Below are 17574 nucleotides of genomic sequence, written 5' to 3'. Positions count from 1 at the left end.
GGGAGTGGGGGGAAGTGGGGTAGGGAGTCCTAAGTATGTGATGTTCAACAGAACGGTGCCGGACACATGTGTGCTCCACGAGTAAAGTGGTTTAGTTTTTTTCCTGTATCTATTCTACTGAATTTATTTCTGGAGAAATGATTTTGTAAATTTCACTTTTTTTAAATGAAGAAAATAGTAAACCTTATGAAGCCACTTAAGTGAATAGGACATGAAATATAAAGATTAAGAAACGTATTTCTATGTCCCTCTTCCCCTAACTTCTTACACTAACTCATCTCTCTTTCCTTCTTTTGTGAAACAGTGCACCCAGATGTGCTGGAGCTAGCCACCCCAGCCCAGAAGCCTCCCCACTCTGAGTGGTTGGACGGGATCTCTGCAGCAGAGAAAGCCACTGCCTCAGCTCCAGCCACGTTTTTCAAAATGCCACATGAAAAGAGTTCCGGATGCAGCTAGAACCCAGTAGCTGATGGATGTTGAAACTTCGTATTATACAGCCTTGGTGTCCTAATAGGCACCCCTGGTCCTTGCACCACCATGCCCCACTCCTCTTCACATGGAGTGGTGGCTCTTTCTTTTAGAAGATATTATTTGGGGAATCTTTTTCTGTAAAGCAGCAGGGCAGCAGTTTTCTTTGAAGGGGGCAGGGCATCTTCTGTTGTATCCCTTACTCTGTTGTTAGCCCACTGTTCACTCCGCTGCTTTCCTAGAGCTGATGCTCCTTGGCAGCTGTGTCTTTGTTCTAGTAACAGCTTTTGCCTCCCTTTTGCATAGAGCTTTTACTATCACCAATGAAGTCCCAAATTCACAGCCAATTCCAAACACATTCCTCCATGGAATGTGTCTATGCTTGCCACCGAGCCTTTATTTACTCTGTGCCGGTAAGATACACCAACAAGTTCTCAGTTTGGGGCCTCAGAAGAGACACCAGCGCGAGGGGTTGGGAACTTCTTCCACTGGGCTCGCACATGGACTGAGGGATCACTAGCCGCTGCATTGTCCTTGACCTCATCTTCATGGTCTGTGTTCTGCTGGAAGAGGGCACATCTAAGCTCAGAGGTTGGTGTACTAAAATGCAGATGGAGGTTTAGGTGTGCAGCAAAATAGTCAGTGGCTAGTGTTTGCTCTAGCATTTCTGATCCTGGCTTAATTATATTCTGAGTGGGACTTCACTGTTAGTTATTCTATAGATCAGTAGCCCGTGATGAGCAGGGAGTCATGCTCTGTTATCTGGGAAGGAGAAATGTCTTTGGGACATGCCTCTGTGTGGCGTGTTTATGACTGCTCAGCTGCATGTAGAGCTGTATATACAGTTGTACCTGAAGTCAATGCTACTTTGTCAAAGTGAGGAATATGTGACTGCCTGGAGCTGCTGGGGAAAAGCCACATTTCCCAAAAGTATTCTCAAGAGCACCTGTCATTCAGGGGCCTGCTTGACAGGGCGCTCTTACTTTGTATCAACCAAGTGCTTTTACTCTGAAATACACAAGAGCTGATGTTAAACAGTCATTGCTTTGGTCACATGGGACAGAACACCTCTCCCTTAGACAGATGCCAGGTGATCCAGTGCCTCGTTTTCCCAAAGTGTAATTGTCCCTCCACACAGTGTAATTAATGTGAGGTGGGCAGATGATCAGAGTGTGAGTCTGTATGGAAAGGGGACTCTGAAACTGCTTTTATAGATTATGTGGAAGGCTGAGAAGGTATCAGCTGACCTAAGAGAGTGGTGAAGGGAGATGCAGACAGAGATTATATAATGGAGGGTAACACCTAAGCCTCCAGTCCCCCAGAATCACCCTGATTGTTAGAAGGAGTGACTGTCCTATGGGGTGTCACAGCTACATCCACAGAAGTTAGGGAATGTGGCACTGTTTGATGGCTCAGTGGTGAAAGTGGACTGTGTGGTGCATTCTCACCTAGTTCCTGCAGTGGCCTGTGAAATGTGGTTCTGACATCCTGGGTTGGGCTAAGAGAGAGATCTACTGATAACACTTTTAAACCAGTTCCTAAACTTCATGCAAACATTGGTCCTGATGATGGCTTTTGAGACTGTCACAGTTAGGTGCAAAGATATTCCCGTAGCTCTCTTTTGTGGTCCATTGCCAGGTCGTCCTCTCCTACCTGGGATTTAAAGTAGTTTATATATACATATTTATTTACACTTTAAATATCTGAAGCGATGCCATTTTCAGAGGTAAAGGCAGACTTGCATACTATATTCAGGCACATGAGTAAGCCCAGACAAGCTATAGACTTTGATGCTATTCTGCCCTGGGTTATATAATCTGTGTTTCTCATTGGTATCCCTGGTCAGTCTGAGACTCATGTCAATAATGTTTTTTCATGATTGTTTCATTTTTCTTGGTCATGAATTTATATACATTTCTGAATAATTTTGACAGGGATCAGCCAAGATTGTAATATCTACCTGTAATGAATGGGAATAAAGTCATTTACCTGAGAAAATAGAATATTAAGCGCACAAATACTTTCTAATACAGGGTTGTAAATTATGCTCATTTTAAGGTGTAAACACATGCTTAGGGAAGCCATTTATTCTGCTATTTCTCTGTCAACCAGCTTCAGGGGCTAACTTTAGTATCAGCTGTATTTTAAACCTTACATTTAAAAATTTTTATGACACAGTGGATAATGCCATAAATTAAGATCTGCTTTTCAAGGAGAGGTGCGGTTTTGTTGTCAATATTGAAGATCACCAGACAGACCTTAAAGATATAAGAAGTTAATGAAGCCAAGAGCCACGGTTCTGACTTCTGAGTTCTGATAAATCCTTACAGACTACACAGATGTTTCTCTGAATTTTACTGTTGTGTTTTTTTTTCCTAAAACGTCAAACGTATTATCTACTTGCATGACGTCATTCACAAGTTGTTAGCTTTGCAGAGGAGTTTGAGGGAATTTGAGATTATTTTTAAGATGCAGCATTTAAAGGAGGAGCTTCATTTGTATCTAAACCCCTGCATAGCTCTTTGGTCATAACTGATGAGAAGAGGAAGTCAGTGCTGTTTTCGTGAGTCTACAGTTAGAGGGACAGAATATGTTTTTCTGAGTGGCATGTGGTTGGCCTTGAGTTCTCTAGGAATCAGTTGCAGTGAGAGACCTTAGATGGCGTTGGCTCTTAAACAAGGCAGTTCTCACAGCAGATGACCCAAAGTAAATAAATTATCTCAATCTTTGGTCCTTCAAATGAGATCTTTTTTAAAAACGTAAAGTTCAATGTGTATAATGAGTAATTTAACTATCTGTCCTAAAAAGATTTATTAAGGTTTGCGTTCGAGGATGAGAGTCACTGAGCATATCCATCCTTCTATATCTACCTACCTACCTATCTATGTATCTATCATCTATCATCTCTCTCTCATTCATCTATCAGCCTATCATTTATCTATATCCACATTTCTGTCGATCTCTACAAATTTCCTTCCGTGGTCTAAGAAGTTCTGTGTTACCCTGAGTTAACACAAAACCACTGAGAACTAAGAGTTATAGGTATTCGGAGGAACTGCCAGGCCACCAACATCATGGCTGGTGCAATTGGTTCTTCAGCTCTAGGCAAAGAATTATGGGGATGCGTGGTTCATTTAAAGTCTTTGCTCTGTTTTGGCATAACTGTTGTGGTTCTGAGCAATGTGCTTTTATTTCTCCCCTTCCTGGGCAAAATGCTATGGATACACCTCAGCAGCAGCTGTCTTCAGTGTCTTAGGAACTTTGAACTGAGAGCAGAGCAGCTGGCTCTAGCAGACATGACTGCTATCTTGTTGGGAGCATAGCTTAGACACTGGGGAAGTGGAAGCATTTCACTCTTGTCAGCCTCTCTTTGCTCAAGCCAGTTTTGCTCGTCACTATGTCCTTATTTCCCTTTGCTGCAGTTAGCAGTTACAGCTTTCTAGCAACAGTCAGGATGTGATTTTACTCCAGCAGAAGAGAAGCAAAGCCAAGGAGCGGGACTATGGGTGCTAAACACAAATGACTTGATATTCACTCCTGTGTTACAATCTGAGGAGGAAGGTCATGCCTGGAAATGGAAGTGTGGAAGGAAAGGAACAATAATGCTGAAGAGTATGCGGTGTAAGGTTTTTATAAAAGGAGCCTAGCAGTGTAAATTTAAGCAGAATAATATACTTGTGGATGTGGGGAAATCTCTTGGTAAATTAGCAGATTTGGAACTAAAGTTTTCCACTGTGGTATAAAGATGAGGCTGACACTGAAGAACAAGGGGAGCCATCCTAAGCAGAGGGAAAGAAAGGGATGCTGTGAACAGAGTCTCAGACTGGTCCTTAGACTGGCAGTGAGGACGATGTTGAAGATGCTCACATGAGGAGCAGTGTCTGGCAAAAGGAAAGGGGCTGCTCCAAATGGCTCTTAGACTAGCAGCATCTGACCTACTGAGTCAGTGCCTGAGGATGAGGTCCCGCAAGCCTAACAAACCTGGCAGGGGATCCAAACGCAGCCTGAAGCCTTGGCTGCACAGGTGTTGCCAGTTAAGCAGGTTCCTTGGCAAAGACAGATTTGTGTGTGATTCCTTGCCTAACCTCTCAAAAACTGGCTTTGTTCCCCATGGGTTTCCCTCCCAAACGCCTGGGAAAGGGTGATAGAGACCATGAGTAGAGGATGGAAGTGACTTGACATGGGAGTCCAAGTGTAACAAGAATGACCGTCACTTTTCAGTCACCAGTATAAGATGTTACTTAATATACAGCCATCTGTGAGTTTTATGTGTTCAGTAAGTCAGTTTAAGGAAAAGCCTTACACACTTTTCTAGCATAGTGATATACATTTTAATATATAATTCAGAAAAAATTAAAAGAACAATACTTCAGGTACATAGCAGGCATATAATAAGCATCTATTGAGATTGGTAATCTCAGTACATCAGTCCACCCACATTCTCCTGTCTGCTTTACACCCAACTAATAGGATGTGAAGGCTTGAAACCCAACAGTAATACCCCACTGACTTGTTTGAGTTACAGTGTCAGCACATGATAAGCTCATCTGAAGCTTTTGGAAAAAAATGGACATTGTACTTGATGATTTTATTCATAGTAATTAAGATGGGTCCTGACTTACTCCAAAGCCCACATACCCAAATTCTCCCAGAGAGATGTATGATGAAGGAGTTCACTGTATTTGGGAAGGTGTTCTGAAAACTGCCTAGCACTGGTTCCCTAGACTCTGCATGTGTCCTCTTTCCTATCTTAAAGACCAATTAAAACCACCTGTTGCGCTGGGCTGTGGTGGTGCACGCCTTTAATTCCAGCATTTGGGAGGCAGAGGCAGGTGGATCTCTGAGTTTTAGGCCAGCCTACAGAACAAGTTCCAGCAGGACGGCCAGGTCTGTTACACAGGGAAGCCCTATCTTTGGAGGGGTGTCTTTATGGTGACTCATGCCAGTGATCCTAGAATTGCAATGCAGAGGCAGGAGGATTCTAGATTGAACCACATAGCAAGTTTTGTCTTTTAACAAACAATTGGAAAAGCTTTTTCTAAGGTTTTAATAATGCAAATGTTTTCTTTCTCTGAAAGGTAGTTCTGACCCTTGTAGAATCTTTAGATATTTAAAATTGCAGAATGAAAGAAGATAATTTTGAAATAGCTTCTGGGTAGCTTTTTTAACTACAAGCTGAAGCCACCCCAACATCATGGTAACATTTAGTTCCTACTGTCTAGGATCTCAGCCAGTACCCCTCTTTGCAGTTTTTGCAAAGCAGCCATTCCAAACCCTGTTAACCTCAGCCTCTCAGCAACTAATCTTGCCCTCCCACCCATGACTGACTTAGCAGAGCGTCCTACTCCCTCTCAACCACACTTCCTCTCAGTACCCGAGTACCTGTGGAGCTGTCTTGCCCAGGTCTTTTGCCCTCAGCCTTCATGATTTGTGCATTGCTTGGGCTAGCTATATATAGCCTCTTGTTACAGACATTTTTGCATTTTAATATGCTCAGAAACTACCCCCTTCAAACAAAATACCCCTCCTTCAACTCTGGACCCCTGCCCACCACTGAAGCATGGCTCCTACTCTATCTTTAAATTCTGTTTTTCGTTGAAGCGGGGTTTTAGCTCTGTGTGCACATGTAGATCAATTGGGAGTTTTAAAAGTGGTAATGGTTCATCAGGTGAAAGGCATTTGTCAACAAGCTATGCATAATTGTGTGTACATGTGATTAAAACCAGATGCATTGTAGGAGGGGACATACACAGTAGATGACTTTGTGACCCAATCTATCAATCAAAGCACTGTTGTCAGTAAGGTGTTTTCTCTGCCATTGTATCTTCTACCTTGTAATTCTATATATAAAAGGTATTGATTTTTGTATGTTAATTTTATTTCCTGCTACTGACTTGTTCTACTTGTGGGAGTTAATTTTACCATTAATCCACTGGAGTAAAAAGAAAAGAAATCTTCCTAAATGCACAGGGGATTGAATGGAAAGCAGAGTCTACAGTGGTTAAAATTGTGTGTGTGTGTGTGTGCGCGTGTGTGTGCGTGTGTGTGTGTGTGTGTGTGTGTGTGTGTGTGTGTTCACGTGAGAGAGAGAGAGACTGAGAGAGTTTCTTCCATGGGAGGCAAATAGACAATGTCATCTTTTGCCCTAAAAGTGTTCGCCAAGTCCCAGTGAGTTTTTGGTGTGAAGACTGAGGTGAGCCACCTGAGGTCAGGCATGGGATGCTCAAGGAAGAGGGGGGGGTCTCAGCTGAAATCTCTCACAAAACCAACTCCCTTCAAACATGATGTCTGCTAGTGTGGGTAAGTACTAAATAAATCAATGAACTGTTACAAACTAGTTTAACTTTCTGCATCTTGACCCTAGTGGAAGAAATGTCATTTTTTACTTAAAAGTGTTTAGCAAGTTGTCTTTGGCATAGATTTCTGTTCAATATATACTGCTTATGTGGTCTGAAACTTTCAGTGGACCTGGATCTGTCATAATTTCAGCTGACTAGCAGAAGCAACCTCAAAACTCTGCACTGGTACACTTCCATCCAGGAGTCAAAGTACTCCCACAGGCAAGGTGATGTGGAGACTGAGCCCACAGCTAAAGCCATAAACCAACGTAGGAAGTGACACATGCAGCCAAGATAGGAACATAAGTAAGGTGATGCGGTGAACATTCTTAATCAGGAAAACGGAAAACCTCCCCAAGTAATTTACCAGAATTCTACAATCAGGGGAAATGAGAAGATGGGTTAGTTCTGTGACATTAAACAACGCTGATTGTGGTTTCAAATTTGGGATTGTCCTCTTCGTAGAAAGGTCGTGGCCTACGCCACCCTACACATGATGATTCTTACTGGGCACTAGTTCATGAGAAGACTGATTTGAAAGAACACAGGAAGACAACCAGCCTCAGAAAACTGAAAAAGCACTTGGAAGAGAGACTTACCCTACTCCATATTGACATGAAGTCTAACTCTGAAAGTGTTGTACAGCACGTGAATAGGCAGTGGGGAAGATAGATAATTCAGAAATAGGCTCAACTGCTGAAGAAAGTTGTGGATACAGTGAAGTTGTTGCCCCCCAGGCATGGGGGTGGGGCGGGGTGGCCCGAGATAAACTAGAAGACTGAAGGATGGATGCTGGGACAGCTGTTTAGAATACCACAGATGGCTGTACAGGAAAAGGGATATGGGACCTGCTCCTCACACTGTATGACAGGATAATGTCCAGATTGAGGATTTGATTATACAACACTAGGTACACAATTACTAGGGAAAATAACAGGTGATTTCTCTTTAACAGGAGTCAGCAGGGTATGGCTGCTGATGGTCTACACTTTGCCCAGTGCGTGTCTCAGCTGCTAGGTGCTGTCATGTTTGTTTGGTTTATTTTTCCCACAATTTGGGAATTCAGTAGGAAAGGAAAGGCACAAGATAGAGATGTTCTGTGGTTGCAAATTCTAAAATACTAAGAGTTTTTGTAAGAAAGATAGCCCTACTTGTAACTTGGGAGGAGGTAAGCTTCCTAGGCACGTTGGTCAGCTGCTGGGTTCTAATGGTTAGCCCTGCTCTTTTTTCCTTGCTCTCCTTGGACCAGCAGGAAAACATAGACCACCTTTGTTGGAGAGGATTGTAAGTTCATATGGCAAAGGGTGGGGATGCAGGGAGAGTGAGGGATTAGAGACATGAATCCTCACAGCCTCTTGAAATTCAGGTGCAGCTGGAATCCTTTAGCTCCTGAAGCAAACAACTAAACTTTTGAATGCACTTATGCCATAAGCAAACAAAAATGCAATAACTGGGATGCATGTTTGTAATTTACATCACTGATTATGGCTAAACTCAATGTATAAGAAACTTAAAAACTATATATTCCACAGAAAAATTGGGAATAAATTTGAACAGGCTGCTCAGATTGTTTTGTTTTGTTTGTTTTAAGTAAAAATAGCTGTTAAACATTTGAAGGGGTGCTCAGATTTCCAAACAGCCATTTGGTATGCACAGCCACTTAATGAGCAAGTGCTCCCCCAATCCTTGTTTTAAAAGGCAAGGGAACTGAATCCTGAGGAGGTAAAGTATTCTGCTGAATACCAGTAGTAAGCAGTGGAGCTAAGATTGCATCCAGCCAGATGGCTGTAGATAAGACTAATTCACCATGACTAAGTGATGCTTATTTCAGGAATATAAGGATCATTTAATACAAGGAATAGCTGGGTGTCTCCTGCATATGATAAAATATATTTATCTCAATCTGAAGCCAGCTTCGTGCTTAATTGAGAATACCAGAAGCAATTTCATTAAAGCCAGGAACAAGACAAAGATGTCTACTAATCATCGCTATTATTTAAAGTTGTTCCACAGGACGTAGACAAAACAATTAGACAAGAGAAGGAAATTAAAGACAGAAATTAGAAGGGAAGAGAAGATAAAGTTCCAAGTCTCAGATGAAATGATTGGATTGTTTGCCTAGAAGCAAAAGAAGAGTAACCAAAGATAAACAAAATGATTTGCAAAATTAATTTTCAGAAAACAATCATCTTTATATACATGGCATTCAATTTCATGCCTTAAGAGAAAATATTTTTACAATAGCAGAAAACAAAAAATAAAATATTAGGAATAAATTTGCAGAAAAAAATTTAAATACCAGTCAGAAGCCAAACAAATTCCAATGAAAATAAGACCAAATGAAAAGACTACCATGTCCATGTTCTTTCATAGGAATGATCAGCATGATGAAGCCATGACTTCCTCATGTTTAATCTGTCAATTCAGTGTGATATCCGGGGTTGGAGAGATGGTGCAGCACCTAAGAGTGCTTGCCATACTTCCAGAGGATTCAGTTCCATACTTCCAGAGGATTCAGTTCCCAGTGCCTGAATCATGCAGCTCATAACTACCTGTAAGTTCAGCTCACAGGGATCCAGTGCCTGCTTCTGAACTCTGTAGGCATCCACATGTATATGTACCTACACACATGATACAAAATAAGGGTAAATATGCTATCTAAGAAGCATAGTAGTAGGCTTTTTAAAAATAAGATTTACAGAAGCTAATTTTAAAATTCACATGGAACAGGGCTATGGTAGTGCACACCTTTAATTCCAGCACTCAGGAGGCAAAGGCGGGTAGATCTCTGAGTTTGAGATCAATGTGGTCTACAGAGTGAATTCCAAGACATCTGGGAGTACACAACAAACCCTCTCTCGAAAAACAACCAAAAAAAGTGATGAGCGAGACTCCAGTATACATTAACATTTACATATGTACAACAGTTACAGTGTGGCAATAATTTGTAAATAGAGGAGAACAGAATGGTTCAGAGATAATATCAACACATGGGAGCTGAGGCTATGCTAAAGGGAGCTTTCAAATCAGTGGGATAGGGACCACTCCATGTGTTCTGGAAAAGTGAGCAGTGGCATTCTTCACTTCTCACACCAGCAGTCTGCACACAGACCTGTGTGAAATAACAGTGTTTACAGGAGTGTACTTGTATGTGTGGAGGCCAGAGGGGCCATTCCTCAGTAGTCATTCGTACAGAGGATTGAATTGAAGTTCCCATGCTTGGGCAGTAAGCACTTACCAACTTAGCTAAAAATTGTCAAGTGGAAAGGCCTTTCTAAGCATGAGCCAAGAAGCTAGAAAAGTTTACTTGATTTGATTGTTTTTTAGATTATTTATTTATTATGTATACAATGTTCTGCCTGAATGTATGTCTGCAGCCAGAAGAGGGCACTAGATCTCATTACAAATGGTTGTGAGCCACCATGTGGTTGCTGGGAATTGAACTCACGACCTCTGGAAGAGCAGTGAGTGCTCTTAACCTTTGAGCCATCTCTCCAGCCCCTAGATTTGATTTTTATACATATAAAAAGTTTCTTGAACTAGAGACTGTAACAGGAGCGTGGGCCCTTTATTTGTCCCAGCTAGCTAGCTTACACCCAAAATAATCACACAAAAACTGTATTCATTTAAACACTGCCTGACCCATTATCTCTAGCCTCTTATTGGTTAATTTTCACATCTTGATTTAACCCATTTCTAATAATCTGTATATCACCACGAGGTTGTGGCCTACCGGGAAAGATTTAGCATGTCTGATTCTGGCAGCTCCATGGCGATTTTTTGTCTCTCTGCTTTCTTTCTCCCAGAATTTAGTTGTCTTCTCCACCTACCTAAGTTTTGTCCTGTCAGGCCAAGCAGTTTCTTTATTCAACCAGTGAAAACAACACATAAACAGAAGGACCTCCTACACCAAGAGCCCTCAGCAGTTAAGAGCACTTGTTCTTCCAGAGGACCTGGGTTTAATTCCCAGCACCCACATGGCAGTTTACAATAGTCTACAGCTCTAGTTCCAGGGGATCCAGCATCCTCTTTTAGTCTCCCTCTTCAGGGCTCCAGGCATGCACATAGTAGTACAAACACATGTGTAGGCAAAATACCTGTACACATAATAAATAAAAAATAAGACAACATAGTCTAAGTTATCTGCCATTTTCTGTTCTTTGGTTGTTGATAGTGGGCTTCAGTATATTTTAAGTGTATTTTCTATCTCATAACATCGTAATTGCAGGGGTTGGAATTCTCTGCGGGAGGGGGTAATGACTGAGTCCTCAAGGAATAGACTGTTCACTAAGAACATTTCCAAATAAAACTGAATGAGATCACACAGGTACCGATGCACAAATCATCACACAGAACACAGGGAACACACACACAAAAACAAGACAAAATGATGCCTCCAAAAGACACTGAATCCTTAACTACCAAATCTTAAAAATACTGAAATCGTTAGGCAAACAACCCAAAAGTCTGCTTGTAAAAATGATCAGTGACTTCAAAGAGGAAATGAAGTAGATCAGTGAAGTAAGGAGAAAGAACATAAGCAAAATGAAAGAAAGCAACATGGTTGAAAAATTGAGCAAGGAAGTTTAGATTTTGGAAAACTGATCAGAAACATTAGAAAAAAAGAAGCTTGTTGGATCGAATGCACACAGTGGAGATAATCCCCAGAATGAGATTAGATTAATCTGCCTAACTGTTGTGTTGGGCCCATGGCTCATACCATGGCAGGTAGCAGATGGCAAAGTTACTTAACAACAATCGACAAAGCAAAGAAGCAGAGAGGAGAGAGACTGGGGTCCTATCTCTATTTTTCTCCCCTCCATCATAAGGTAAATAGGCCTCTTCCTCCATGTAGACTAGATTAAGCCAAAGAAATACCAGGGATGGATGAGTAGGACAAAGAAATACTACATTCAGACAAAAAAAAATTTATTTTGAAAAATTAACAAGGAGTACTTCAACTTTCAAAAAATTTATGACCTAAGAGACCTCACCTGAGAAGAGAAGTAGAAGTAGACAAAGGAGCTAATGGGTTAAAACAAGGTCCAGCTATTGTCTGCAGGAAATGCAGTCCTCAACAAAGAAAGCCGGAGATGGGAACATAGTGTCTAATTCTACTTATATGAAAACTTCCCACTGCTGTGACAAAATGCCTGAGACAGTCATCTTAAAAGTACAAAAGATTTGTTTAGGCTCACAGTTTGATAGACCTTAGACTCTGGTCAGTCGGTACCATTGTGTTGGGCCTGTGGCGGCATATCATGGCAGGCAACAGGTGGCAAAGTTGCTTACCTTACAATAGCAAACAGAGAAACAGAGAGACTGGGGTCCTAATATTCTCTACTTTTCTTCCCTCCATTTTAAGGTGAATAGGCCTGTTCCTCCATGTTGTGCTCTGGTGTGATGCACTGAGCTGCCTCAGGCTCGTGAGAAGGCCAACTGACCATGGGCTGAAACCTCTGACCCTGTGCACTACAAGGAGATTTCTTCCTTATTCATTGCCCACCTCAGGCATTTTGTCACGTATATATAGCTGACTACCTCAACAGGCAAAGAGAACTTTGTTTTTGCAAATCAGGATCCTGTCCACCCAGAGAACTGTGAAGTAACCAAGGGGAGGTAAAAGGTCTCTGGGAGTCAAGGTGGTACCAGTTCTATGCCTTTGTTTAGAAGAGGGGGTGTTGTCACTATGCCCATTAAGTCCATGTGTTGGGAACTTAATCCTCAATGCAACAGGTTGAAGACAGGGCCTGATGGAGTTATTTAGGCCATGGGACATCACCCTCCTGAACTGATAATACCATGATAAATAAGGAATGGTAATGTGAGCTCATCACCTTTACCTTCCACCCTGTATCCTCACCAGATGCTGGCACCATGACCTCAGACTTTGCACTTTTCAGAACTGTGAGGAAATTAATGTCTGTTCTTTATTTTCCTTTGAGGTGTTCTCTTAGCGGTAGCCCAGATGGACAGTGTTATCCTGTACAGCTACCCTTGGGAGTGTGCATTGTTCTGAAAGTGTGCTATTTTCCATAAAAACACATGTGCATGAACACGAGTCGGTGTGTTTTGAGTGTAGGAGGATGTTTGAGGGCCTAGAGATGACACGTACAATGCAGCCCAAGCCCTGGGCAGGAAACACTGCAGAGGCCTTCTGGACTCAGGGATTCCCTCTTGCTATGGTTTGGGGATCCTGGGAAGACCTAACATTCCCTTTCATAATAGGTCACGAAACCATGTATGATTTTAGGGCAGAGGGCATGGGATTCTGACTTTCAGTCATCATGCCACCCTCTCCGTTGATTGGCATAGCCCCCTTCCCACAAAGGCCCTTCATAGGGGATCAGCTGTTGTCCCTGATACTTAGAGCACTTGTTTCCCCTAGTTTCCAGGGTCTGAGCACCTGCCTGGTCATGTGGCATGGAGGAAGGAGCTTGACAAAAGGGGAGTGAAACCAAAAGAGCTACAGAGTGGAGGGGACAAACCCGGTCAGCAATGACTGCTAGCGGATGGGGTAGAAGCTGATGCAGGAGGCTGATTGTCCAAAGAAGATGAACTCAGAAATGCGCAGGGACATTCCCAAAGCCACACAGGATGTCACATTCTGTAACTCATGGCAGCATCCTCATAGGTCATTTGTGGACTGAATCATGTTCTTGCTAAGACAGAGGCTTTTAGGATATTAAAAAGTAGCACACATTCATAGCACAGATATCATCCTGTACATTTAGGAATGCATTGGAGACAGTGTTACCTGTGAGAACTCTAGGAGAATTAACACCACAGTGGGTAGTGGTGGAGGCCAGCTTTCGTTGCTATAATGAATACCCAAGGTGGGTCAGCTGTCCAAAGAATGGCTGCTTGTTTCAGCTCACTATTCTGGAGGTACAGGGTCTGCTGTTCACATTTGATGATGGCTTCCTTGAAGGGAGAGTTCCAGCTTGTGTGGGTCATCATTGTCAAGTCAGGAAGTGTATCTGTGTGTTTCTGGCTGTTTCTCTTCCTATATAACCACCAGGTTTCAACTTTGGGGGCTCCCACCTAATGAACTTATCTCACCTCTACACACCATGCTAAGATTCAGCTTTCACCTTCTCCTGGTATCTCAAATGGGAATTAATTTGAGGAACACATTGAAACCACATCCAGACTGTAGCCACACCCTGGCAGGCAGGTAGGTAGGCATGTAAACACAAGTTAATTCCCCCTCCAGGCAGTAGATAGGCTAGTGAGTTCAGGGCATTCAGGTCTGCAACTCTGCTGACAGGCCAACACTATACCAGTGGTTCTCAGCCTATGGGTTAAGACCCCTTTGGGGTCAAACAACCCTTTCCCGGAGGTCACCTAAGATCATCTTCATATCACATGTTTGCAATTCATAACATCAAAATTGCAGATACGAAGTAGCAATGAAAATAATTTTATGGTTGGGGTCGCCACAGCCTGAGGAGTTGTATTAAGGAGTTGCAGCATTAAGAAAGTTGAGAACCACTGCTCTACAGGAAGTCACCTGCTGCAGCCTATCCCAGGCAGAGGCTCACTCCATAATTCCCAGGAGAAAGGAAAATAGCAAAACTATCTACCTTCTTCTCTTTGAGCGCGTGTGCGCGCGCGCGCACGCACACACACACACACACACACACACACACACACACACACACACACACAGGCTATGTGGTGGCGGGCATCCCTGGAGCTTTCCAAAAGCAATGTGACTATGTATGGCACAGCCACAGTTAAGGAAGCCTGCTCAGACAAACAGCGTATAGCTCTAGGCATCCAGATTTGGCTGGTTTTCGTTCCCAGGTAAGAGGTTCACTTCCTCTTCACCCCAAGACCTCAAAAGGAACAGAATTTCCCCTTCGTTCACATCCAAGATTTTTGTTTTGAATGTTGCCCCCTCTTGGGGACAGAGGAACTTCTGGCTCTTTTTGGTGGTGGCGTGTACATGTGTATACAGAGAAAGAGGTTGCTTCCTCCTGTCGCCTCCATGCATTACACGTCTTCTCCCAGCTCCAGACTTTCGACCGTCAACTTCTGCCAGGGGGCACGCAGTTTCTAGTCTGTCGGTTTCCCAAGGTCATCCTTTGAGGCTGACTGACTGCTGGGTGTATACGCAGTAAGCACTGGCTTGCTCAGCTCACTCGGGGGAAACTAGGTCCCTCGGACCTGGAAGCTACAGAGCAGGGCAGGGTGTGGCCTGTAGATGGCCTGATTGCTATGAATTCTTAGGGGATGGTGAAAGCAGAGGCATGGCTCCTGGTCCCCATTTCTTCCCCTTCCTGCCCTTTGGTAAGTGTGGAAGGGGGTGGCAATGCCTGGTGGAGCTTGTGGAGGGGGAAGCAGCGGCCTGTGGGTTGGAACTTGGAGAGAGAGGTTATCTAGGATGAAATATCAAACCATATCACATTGATTTTCCCTCTGTGGGGGGCCGGATATCACATCCTTCCATTTCCCTCTAGTGCCTGCCCGCCATCGATGGGGAAGCATTAACGGGGAATAATCAATGATGCTCTGTCCTGAAAATAAAAGGCTTGTCATGTCTCTCCATTTGGTGGAATGGATGTAAGACCAGGGGTCATGTGGCCGCTTCCATCTGTCTCCTGATGGAGGCACTGACTCAGACATGCTTCCCACCCAGAGGCCTGCAGCCCACAGTCAGGGGACCACAAGCTCTCTCTGGGCATCAGGAAACTCAAGACTTCAGTTTCTTTGAGTTCTCTATCAGCAGCTCAGCTAACTCGCAAGCTTGGTAGCCTAGGAGGGGCTTTCATGAACGTTAACTCGGGAGTTCCCTCATGTTGTAGAAGGTGCGGACACCACCCTGATGGGCTGGTTCCCTCATTCTCTGGGTGCTAAGCTGGCCATCAGTGCAAGGCCATGGGGGCATTGCTTCAAGGCAGCTCTTCCTTCCACCTCTCCGATCCGATTCACTTGGCTCTCTGCTCCTAACTCTCCCACTTACAAGTGCATGAAGTCCTTTTAGATTGAGTTCTTATATCTCTGTCCCTCAAAAGCTCCGGCTTGGAAGCACATCAGGGCTCTTCTATCAACCCCTGGGATAGCCCTCTTGGTGCTGCCTCCTCCTCAACCCTTCAGCCCAGAGAAAAGTAGAAAACAGTCCTTCCGTTTTCCATATCTGTGTCCACGTGGCTGGAGGCTTTAGATGATAGTCTTTGAACTTGTCTGAAGGTAGTTCTAATTTAAAGTTCCTTTGCTTTGTATTGGGTGCCTATTCCCTCCTGGATGTCTTACTAGAAACTTGCAAGGATCGAGAAGCTCAGAGAGCACCAGCATCCACAAGCCCCCTCCCAGGGAATAAAAGCAGCAAACAGCAGTGGAGGGGAGACTGCTGGGGCTGCCTGCCAGGTGGAAGGAGCTCCAGGGCTGCAGCTTTTGTGAGGCATCTTCCACGCTGGGGTGTGCCTTCTGAGTCCCTTTCTACCCTCCTGGAGGCATCCCCAGTAAACTCTCAGCTACATGTGGGTGGAATCCTTCTTTGGTCTGCTGCCGGTGCCCTAGCTGGGATGAACAGACATTTATTCAATCTCTGAGAAGTCATAGATCTATTATTTTCTGGGGGGAGGGGAGGTACAGTGTGGAAAATGGACCCACGCTGTTGGGCATTCTAGGCAAATGCTCTATCACTATGCCACATTCCCAACTCTTCTTGTTTTTTTTTTCTTTATTTAGGACAGAGTCTAATGTAGCCAAGATTGGCCTCCAATTTGAGATGTAACTGAGGATGGCCTTGAGTAATTCTCCTGCCTCTACCTCCTTAGTGCTGGGATTACTACCGTATCCAGTTTTATGCAGTTCTAGGCATAGATCCCAGGACCCCGTGCATGCTAGATAAGCCTCTTACCATCTACCATGCCCACACTTGCTCCTTTGTAATTTTTTTAGACAAGGTCTGGCTAGCCTTGTACTCCCTGTGAAGCCCAGGCTGGCCTTGAACTTGTGGTAACCCTCCTCCTGTCTCAGCCTCCTGTCTGTACTTTTGATGCATGCTATATCTGAGGCAACACTTTCCCATCCTATACCTTGTTATCCATCTACACAAAGAACTATGCCTCTGTTGTCATCCCAGTGTCTATTGGTGGGGAGGTTTGTTGTGCCACCTGGAGCTCTATTGAAATATTGAAATATTTCACTTTCACTATTGAAATCATTCACTTTCATTCCCAGCTTTGGTTAATCTGGGAATTTTGTGAGCTTGCCTCTTTTCTCCTGGCAAACATGAGAGGGTGGGGCTCAGCAGACCCGGATGTGATGTCAGCTTCATCATTGACTAGGGTGCAGGACTTCGGAGGCATTAAACACACAGATGAGTCGCATTTCCCTTCTGGTTAAGCGGACAGAGAGGGAGAAAGAGGGAGCAGTGATGAGAGTCCAGAGGAGGCCAACGGAGGGAGCAGAGCAGCTCCTTCTGCACGTTCACAAGGCCTTCCTCCATCTTTGGCAGTGGGGGTGAAAACATTGTGAGTCTCCCTGCCGGTTTTTTTCAACCCCCCCCCACCCCTGCATACTCTCTCATCCCACTACCCAGATTAGTGTGAGGGCTGTAAGGCATTTTCCTCTCTGAAGTCCCTTCAAGGTTAGCATGGGCCCTGAGAGTAGAGCTTCTCCCAAGGAGCCGCCCACTTGGATCCCTGCTAAAGATCTGAAAGATGGTTTCCCCAACTTTATTTCAAGAAAAACAAAACAAAACAAATAAGGATTGCTTCTGGGATCTGTGCCCCTCCACTCTTCCTTGTGAGCTCTG

General features: G+C 43.8%; 1 protein-coding gene across 9 annotated transcripts in view; it reads left to right on the top strand.

Annotated features, from left to right (window-relative positions):
* The window catches only part of Gpatch2l (G-patch domain containing 2 like), a 57136-nt gene extending 50794 nt beyond the window's left edge, over window positions 1-6342 (top strand). For 8 of the 9 annotated variants that reach the window (XM_085697353.2, XM_085697354.2, XM_085697355.2 and 5 more), the window contains one exon: window positions 305-6342. In XM_085697353.2, the coding sequence (XP_085553479.1) occupies window positions 305-456 (152 nt within the window). In that variant the 3' untranslated portion in view covers window positions 457-6342. The remainder of the gene's footprint in view (window positions 1-304) is intronic. The other variant, XR_015004384.1, reaches the window with a different exon arrangement.
* The last annotated feature ends 11232 nt before the right edge of the window (window positions 6343-17574 follow it).

This window comes from Myodes glareolus, chromosome 11 (assembly GCF_982192425.1).
Source record: "Myodes glareolus chromosome 11, mMyoGla1.1, whole genome shotgun sequence".
Lineage (NCBI taxonomy): Eukaryota > Metazoa > Chordata > Mammalia > Rodentia > Cricetidae > Myodes > Myodes glareolus.
The sequence above is the reverse complement of the archived record's forward strand: the minus strand, read 5'-3'. Positions and strand labels throughout refer to the sequence as shown.